This window comes from Ipomoea nil, unplaced genomic scaffold, assembly GCF_001879475.1.
Source record: "Ipomoea nil cultivar Tokyo-kokei standard unplaced genomic scaffold, Asagao_1.1 scaffold1596, whole genome shotgun sequence".
In the NCBI taxonomy this organism is placed as follows: domain Eukaryota; kingdom Viridiplantae; phylum Streptophyta; class Magnoliopsida; order Solanales; family Convolvulaceae; genus Ipomoea; species Ipomoea nil.
In genome coordinates, this window is record NW_017618024.1 from 1069390 (window position 1) to 1078802 (window position 9413).

General features: G+C 34.2%; 1 protein-coding gene across 1 annotated transcript; it reads right to left on the reverse strand.

Annotated features, from left to right (window-relative positions):
• Positions 1–2962: 2962 nt before the first annotated feature.
• On the reverse strand, positions 2963–7780 carry LOC109190933. Its single transcript, XM_019341533.1, has 4 exons — positions 6820–7780; positions 4011–4920; positions 3847–3946; positions 2963–3760 (listed from the first exon to the last, which is right to left on the reverse strand). Exons 1-4 carry the CDS (start codon positions 7778–7780, stop codon positions 2963–2965), a joined length of 2769 nt encoding a protein of 922 aa, XP_019197078.1.
• Between the last annotated feature and the right edge of the window lie 1633 nt (positions 7781–9413).

Here is a 9413-nt window from a genome sequence, read left to right on the forward strand (position 1 = left end):
CCATAATAGTGTTCTAAAAATCTATCAACCAAAGAATAACAATCACTTTCATACCCATTCCTATGGGCAAAACTCATCAACCAAACACACCCTAAGTTGGTTTATCTCCATGTAGTTCTTTGTTGGATAGGATCATAAGACGATATTTATCCAAATCTGCGAGTTTTTCTCATCTCTAAAAAAAAAAGAAAAAAAAAAGATCATATCTCTAACTTAAAATTTGAAACAAGTATGGCCTTTGCTTATAATTTATAAATAAATAAAAAATGCAAATTTGAAATGATCCAATATAATTCCACTCAATAAGGGAATTTTTGTGGCAAATACATCTCCACATCTCCTCATGGTACTATTATTGCCGCCACCAATTATCCCTCTAGCTGTGTGATGTGAACGTGTTCCGTTTCCTTTCAACTTGATAATGGCTGCAATTCGATGATGGATGACATTTAATTGGAAAGAAGACTTTTTCATGATTAGTTTATACCCTTAAGGACATTCTTATTAGTCATTATGTTTTTTTACATAATGAGTAATAAAAAAAAAAAAAAAAAACATAATGAGTAATAAGAATGTCCTTATTTTTGCCTTTTTATCTGGGATTTCGCCCTTCCTTCTTTATTACTCATTATGTTTAGGAGGCATTTCCTAAAATACATTGGTTTTGACATTCCAAATATTCATTCTCTCAAAGATCATGGTGATTAATATCATCATACACTGCTGGAAAACAACAAAATTCCGACCACCCGAAAGTGGTCGGAAATAGACTAAATCCGGTCGAAAATGTCTCTTCCGACCACTTTTCCGATCATTTGGGGGGTTCGGAAAATGCCTTGTCGGTACTTCCGACCACCTTGTTTAGTGGTCGGAAGTAGAGACCATCTTATATAGAGTCGTCGGAACACAACGACGAGCTTGGAATTGGACAGATCCCTGTGATTTCCGACCACCGTGGTGGTCGAAAAATCCGGATCCAAGATTGTGTTCCAAATTTCCGTCCACCCCATGGTCGGAAATTTGGAACCAAGAATTTGTTTTTCCAGCAACCAGTAAATATTTTTTTTAGAAATATACATTTATTTTTTTTTTTCTACAATTTTTTCACTGGTTTACCAATTTTAAAACAAGTAATAAATTCATAACACTACAAATATTATATATTTAAATAACAAATTTAGTTACACATAATGTTTCAATTCTAACATTCACTTTCAAAACACTAGTTTCCAATTCTAAAATGCTACTTTACAAATCAAAATATTTCCTACATCACAAGTAGCATAAAAAACAAGTTAGTTTCCAATTCTAAAATGCTACTTTACAAATCAAAATATTTCCTACATCACAAGTAGCATAAAAAACAAGTTAGAATCTTGACCTATTGTTCTTGCATAGGAGATTGCATGCCATCATTCATTCCAAGATCATCTAGCCCAACACCACTACTTTCATGGCTACCGACTGGATCTATAGATTGGAAACACAACTGATTTGAACCACAAAGTGCAGCAATTTGAGCTTCCATCAATGCAAATCTATCCTTCAACTGCTTGTTCTCTTCTTGTAGTTGATTAATTTTTTCCTCACAAGCTACATGAGATGATGATTGCCCAGATTTGGAATTCTTTTGCCTCACAACCTCAGGAAAGTAGTGTGGGGTGTCCGATCCGAATCCAAAAACGTTCCCTCCTTTCTTGAGACCACCGGTTGCCTCAAACCATACATTTGAATCTCCAAGCTCAGGTTGAGTTTGTTTTTTTTTTTTCAGCTGCAACCTCCTATATTCACATATTCGAAGGATATAATCAAAGAATAATAAGATTACTGATCAACCATGCAAACCATCCTCAATTCCAACATGAATAATCAAAAGATAATAACATTAAACCACTATCATCTTAACTAAATGAACTTTGGCAGATTTAACATCTATTTTTGCATTTAACAGCACTGCCTGATGCCTACAATCACTCAAATGAAAGGGACCATATTTTTTTCACACAAAGAAGCTGCCTACCATCACTCAATTAAGCTAATTAAACCAAGGAAAGCAGTACTGCTTGACAATACAATATTAAACCAAATTGTATTGTACATACTACTATATACTTAAACCAAGGAAATATAACCTATTATTTTGAATAAAATTGTTAAATTTATTTTATTTATTTCAGTACCAATTATTGAGGCCTAAATTACAAGATCTAATCATAGTTTAATTAAGGTGAAAAGCAAATATTAGCTACTGCATAATAATTCAATTAAGCAAATAAGCAAATATTAACTACTTAAAAATAAATATTAGCTACAATAATATTACTTAGAGCAAGCAAATAATCTAATTCTTATAACAGTAAATACAGAATCCATATTTTAATAAAAATAATGAAGAAGCTGTGCATAGTACGTAATGAATATATAGTAAAATTAATCCAACTCAAAATATACACTAATGAAAGAATATATAGTAAAATTAATCCAACTCAAAATATACACTAATGAAATAAGACTGTAATGAGTATACAGTGAGTTGCTGGTGAGTTGTTGCCGTTGGTGGCTCATGCATTGCTGTCGGTGCCTTGAAGGAGGAAGGCCAAGTGAAATGTGGGGATGGGAGTGAGGGATTGAAGGAGTGAATGAGGAAGGTGAGGTGAAATTGGGGTAAAATCTGGGGCAAAGTCTGGGAGTGAAAGAGTGAATGAGGGAGAAGTGAAGGAGTAAATGATTAGCAAAAATTTAGGGCTTAGAATGGGAGTGAATGAGGGAGAACTGAAGGAGGGAGAAGTGGAGTGGAGTGGAGGGAGAAGCTAGTCAGCGAAATATTTAGGGCCAAATTGAGAATGGCGCCTAGTGAAATTTTCGCACAAAATGTTTTTTTTTTTTTTTTTTTTTTTAGAATTATGATTTAAAATACAATAATTTAAATACACATAAAAATCATCTAAATTTAAAATATAAATTAAAAATCACCCACATCATTGTCAGATTTGTCATTATCATCTTCATCATCAACATCTCCACTATTATCTTGTTCAGAATCATCATTGTCCTCTTCTTCAATTTCTTCACTATCCTCTTCTTCTGAATCTTCAGTTTGGACGACACCTTGGTCAGCCCATTGATTTTCACTTTGAGGTAATTCCACTTCATTCATTTGTAATGGTTCATGCACTAACTCTTGAACGTCATCTTGAATACTTTGATCAACTCCATATGTATGCAATGGTATGTTATCTTGTTGATATGTGTAACTAGAGCTATAGGCACTGTCAATAGCTCCTCTAGGTCGTACATTCAAAACTACCCACCAATTCATTTTCTCCCGTATACCTCGTGGGTATGGGATATAACACACCTGACATGCACTTTGTGCAATGATAAAAGGATCATACTTCCTATATCGTTTATTGCAGTGCACCTCAGCGATGCCATATTCAGAATTGAATATTGACCCAATATTGGGTGTTGGGTCAAACCACTCACACTTGAAGAGAACAACCTTTTTAATGGAACATTGGGGGTACTCAACCTCAACAACTTCTTGCAATGTGCCAAAAAAATTTGATTCAGATTGTGCTAACCCTGCTCCCTTGATTGACACTCCGTAGTTAGAAGTCGACTTTCTACGACAATGTTCTTCAGTTTGGAACTTGAAACCATTAACGACATACCCAGTGTATGTGCTAACCTCCATTATCGGTCCAGATGCCAAATCAATGAGTGATTGGTTACACACATTGTTCGTTGGACAATATACCTAATAATAAATATAAAGGACATGTCATATAACAAAAAATATAGATAATAAGGAATCAAGAATGACAAAGAACATTAACTTCTTACATATTCTTTAAACCATTGTGCAAAATTGCTTTCAATTTCATCGTCTACATCTTCATCAGTACAACCAGGATTGTAACATCGTAAACCATTTTCATACATCCTACAATAACGATATTAGATATATACCTTTGATACCAAAATAGGAAAAAATGGAGCAAACATACCTTAAAATCGGTTGAACCTCCTCACAATTTAGTAACACATATTGATGAGCGGCGAAATGTTCTTCTGCACTCAAATATCTTGTCCTTCTCTTGCCCATCGACCGACCTGGTCGATTAAATATTGATAAAGTAATTGGCAAGTTATGATCAATGCCGCCATCATTTAGGTTCCGACCTATCATTGTTCTTCTACTTTGCACATCATCGTCAAAATAAAATGATGCAAAGTGTGTTGACTCTTCAAGCATATATGCATCAGCAATTGAACCTTCAACATATCTGTTGTTTTTCATTTTGGACTTCAAGTGATTGAGGAAGCGTTCAAATGGATACATCCAACGATATTGTACTGGGTCACCTAAACGTGCTTCATAGGGAATATGGACAGGCAAGTGTTCCATACAGTCAAACAGTGCTGGAGGGAAAAACCGTTCTAACTTACACAATGTTAAAACAATCGAGTTTTCCATTTCATGTATTTTGTCTACACGTAGGGATGTAGAGCAAAGATTTCTGAAAAACGCACTTAACTCAGTCAAAGGCTTCCAGTGACAGCTTGGTAAAAACATGAAGGCTATAGGCAAAAGAAACTGCATAAAAATATGACAATCATGACTTTTCATCCCTATTAATTTAGAAGATGTGGAATCAACACATGTAGCCAAATTAGAAGAAAACCCATCAGGTAACTTCAAAGTTCGTAACCACTCATAGACAGCTAATTGATTAGTACGATTCAAACTGTAGCTTGCCTTGGGCATAAGGTAACATCCATTCTTTTCCACCAGCTCAAGTTCGGGCCTATTACATATGTCCTTCATATCGAGACGTGCACTAGGCGTGTCTTTATTTTTAGCTGTGCCTTTGACATCCATAACTGTGTGGAAGACGTTATCAAACACATTTTTCTCTATATGCATCACATCAAGATTATGACGTAGCAAATTATCCTTCCACTAAGGCAAATCCCAAAATATGCTCTTTTGAGTTTTTTCCCAAAATGGTCCCTTGACTATCGCTCATTCTCAATTTTGCATTTCGACTTTTAATTGCACCCAATGTAGTCCCTTGACTTTTAAAAACTCCCCCAAATCGGTCCTCCGTTAGAAATTCCGTCTATTGAGCGTTAAAATGAAGGGCATTTTTGTCCGTTTACCTATTATATGCCTAATATACTCTGAAAAATAGTCGAGGGGCCATTTTGGGAATAGTCGAGGGATCATTTTGGGAAAAACTCATTTATTTATTTCATTTTTGTTTATTTCCATTTTTTTAAGACTATCAAATTAGAATTTCTATACATTTTTTTTTCTTACAAATATAAATAGTTAAAATCCACAATCAAAATTTTAAACTTTCTCTACAAATTTTTTCCTTCTATCTAAACATACCAACTTCCCTCTATTCCTATCAAGTTTCACAATAAGTTCCGTAAGTTTCAAAAATATAATACTCATATACTTTTTATGTTCACACACATACACACACACACACACACACACACACACACACACACACAAACTTCAATAGACAATCAATCACTATGTATCACATTAAATATTATTTATACCAATAAAAATAACATTACTATTTTTATCAGTTTAGACACCCAAAATGTACGCTTCATTTCTCGGTCAGTATGCCTTTGAAAATAAAATTATTATTTTTACAATCAATCGCTATGCTTCTAGCACTTCTTGGAACTAAGAAGTACGCGTCACTTCTCGGTCAATGACAAAATCTTAGAAAATATTTTTGAAAAGTTGGCTTAACTTAACTTGCAAGGCCATTAGTTTCATTCCAAAGTTAGTACAAATCATAACTACCATTTCCAAATGCCTATCTACCAACAAGTACATCATGCTAAAGAGAGTCTACAACTATGGCTATCAATTTTATGTGTTAAAGGACAAGTAAAATAAACCAAATGCAAAAATAATTAACACAAAACAAGCAATTCTAAACCTAAAGCCTCATCATTTTTCAATATTACAAGTTCTTGTCATTTTGAAGTTTGTTTGTATTTTATATATGAATATTAATAAACTTAAATTTGAAAGTTAAACTTGTTTACCAAAGTACGAAACTTATTGTAAAACTTGATAGGGATAGAGGAAAAATTTGTATGTTTAGACAGAAGGAAAAAATTGTAAAGAAAGTTTAAAAACTATTTATATTTATAAGTAAAAAAATCTATAGAAATTCTAATATGATAGTCTTTAAAAATGAAAATAAATAAATGAATTTTTCCCAAAATGGTCCCTCGACTATTCCCAAAATGGTCCCTCGACTATTTTTCAGAGTATATTAGGCATATAATAGGTAAACGGACAAAAATGCCCTTCATTTTAACATTCAATAGACGGAATTTCTAACGGAGGACCAATTTGGGGGAGTTTTTAAAAGTCAAGGGACCACATTGGGTGCAATTAAAAGTCGAAATGCAAAATTGAGAATGAACGATAGTCGAGGGACCATTTTGGGAAAAAACTCATGCTCTTTTTTTTCCAATTGTGTGATTGTCCAAACCCCTCGATGCGACCAATTGGACCATCAATAATCCTTGGGATATTTTCCAAACTATGAAACAACTCATCTCCTGTCCAAATTGGTTGAGGTCTTTATTTCTCAGCTCGTTGCTTGACGAAGGTATCTCGATTCTTCCTCCAGGAGTGATTCATTGGAAGGAATTGACGGTGACAATCAAACCAAAATGTTTTATGACCATTCTTCAAATAAAATGATTTAGAATAATGAAGACAATAAGGACATGCTAGTTTCCCGGCTGTCTGCCATCCAGATAACATACCGTATGCAGGAAAGTCATTGATGGTCCACATTAACGCAGCGCGCATCATAAAATTTTGTTTAAGTGATGCATCATAAGTTAAGACACCTGTTTCCCATAACAATTGAAGTTCATCAATTAAAGGCTGTAGATAGACATCAATATTGGCCTTTGGGTTCTTCGGTCCAGGAATAATACAGGTTAAGAATGTGTATGGTGTAGTCATACACATTGAAGGTGGGAGATTATACGGAACAACCATAACAGGCCAACAAGAGTACGGCTTTGCATTGAAACCAAAAGGAGAAAATCCATCAGAACATAAACCTAATCTTACATTTCGAGGATCTGCTGAGAAATCAGGGAACCTTCTATCAAAGTGCTTCCATGCTTCACCATCAGAGGGATGACACATAATACCAGGTTCGTGGCGATTTTCATAATGCCATCGCATGTGTGAAGCAGAGCTATGTGATGCATACAAACGTTGCAATCGAGGAATGAGAGGAAGGTAATGCATTCTTTTGCGAGGTACCTCTTTTGCACGAGTAGATCCAGATGGGCAAGGTTTAAATCTTGCCTCACCACAAAACTTACAATGCTTGTCATTTATTTCAGACTTATAGTACAACATACAATTGTTTACACAACAATCAATCTTCTCATGTCCAAGACCAAGCTTTGTAAGTAAATTTTTTGCATCATAATACCTGGTAGGTACTCGATTATCGGGACCCATCAAATGGTTAATATACTCAAATATCTGATCCATTGCTAGCTGCGGTATATTAAAAGTTGTCTTGATATTCATCATCCTCAATGTATATGCCAGCTCTGTTTCTTCATTAACATTCATTGATAAAGGTTGCCTCGCAGCATTTAACAAATCATAGAAGTTTTTTGCACTACTATGTGGCTCTTTATCTTGGTCATTCTCGGCATTTAGTGGAAAAAATGATGGACCAGATACATCAAAAACCATTTGTTCATACCGATTATTTTCACTAGGGCCCTCATTCATATGTGGTTGTATTGAGGGGGGGGGGGGGGGGGGGGGGGGGGGGGAGCTCATTGTGACACGTCCAAATCCAATAATTCGGTTCAAAACCCTTCTTATACAAATGAACACGAACATCATCTGTAGACAAATGTACTCTGTTCTTACACTTACTACATGGGCACCTAATCTTCATTGAAACCTCGTATATAGGAAGCGTGCTTGCATAATTTACAAATTCCTCTAACTACTACTGCAAAAACATATATACAATACAAACACATATATAAATATATTACAAATAATACTAATATTTTAAATAATTATATACAAGCACACTAATAAATATACACACATATAAAATGCAATTAAAAAAAAAATACACAAATAATTATAAGCATACACACATACAAACACATATACATATATGCACACTATACATTATTCAATCATAAAATAAATAATCTAAATAAGTATTCAAAAAAATCAAACCTAGATCTAAAAAAAAGTATAGCTTATTAAATGGAAGATCTAATAATATATACACATACCTTAGCTTGATATGATATATATGATGTAGTAGAACTTCATTTTAGCACTATTGTAGAAGATTATATGAAAGAATACCTGCAACAAGGAAAAAATGAGCAGAAAGATGTAAAAAAACGGAGAAAATGGTCTGAAAATACGCAGAAGGAGTATATATATAAAGCTATTTCCGACCACCTACAAACGTGGTCGGAAACTAAATGCAAATTAAATGCAAGCTACAAACATTTTTTGCAAATTAAATGCAAGCTGCCAATATTTTCCGACCACCTTTGTAGATGGTTGGAAAATAAATGCAAAATAAATGCAAGCTGCTGAAATTTCCGACCACTCATGAGTATGGTCGGAATTCCGACCACCTCGCATTGGTGGTCGGAAGTTCCGACCGCTTTCCGATTGCCGGAAAAATGATAATAAGTCGGTTTTTCCGACCAGTTTTTATGGTGGGCGGAAAAGTCGTCGGAAATTCATGTATTTCCAGCCGTGATAGACAAGTCTCATCATTCCTAATCAACCAAAGCATCCCGTTCAAGCAGGGTCGAACCATTAGTTAGGTTCCAGACATCATTACTCCTTATATTTATTATTTAATTTATATTCCACTATTTCAATATATAGTACTAAGTTTAGTAAGTCGAAAAATGTACTATTCAAAAGTAGTAGTTCACTTCGGCCTAGCACAATTCAAAAAAATTTTGTAATTTTTTTCTTTTTAGGTTTTCATATAAAATGTCATGTTTCGCTACTCTTTTTTTACTATTCTCATTCTTGTTATGTAGATGGATCTGAGTCAATTTAAAGTATCAAGCAACACGTACTTCACCGACAATTTATAAGCAAAAAGAGATGATCGCTATAAATTAAAATTTGAAAAGACTTACCGCCTTATAATTTAAAAATAAAAAATGGAAAATTTTCCAATTTGAATGGGAATGGAAGTACATGATTGGTTTAGAATGAAAAGTAGCTTCATCCAATTCCACCTAATAAGGGGAAGTCATATTTGTCGACCGACCTCATGTTTCATGAAATGATGATTTGGTTTTTGCTGACAAATAAATTTCTAGAT

Excerpts from the sequence above, each read along its gene's own strand:
- LOC109190933 (XM_019341533.1), bottom strand. The coding sequence starts at position 7,780 with ATGGTTTTTGATGTATCTGGTCCATCATTTTTTCCACTAAATGCCGAG. Across the intron at positions 4,921-6,819 it reads CAATGACTTTCCTGCATACG|AGAAAAATGTGTTTGATAAC; the intron begins GTATGTTATCTG and ends TGATGCATATAG. Across the intron at positions 3,761-3,846 it reads CACAATGGTTTAAAGAATAT|GTATATTGTCCAACGAACAA; the intron begins GTAAGAAGTTAA and ends ATTTATTATTAG.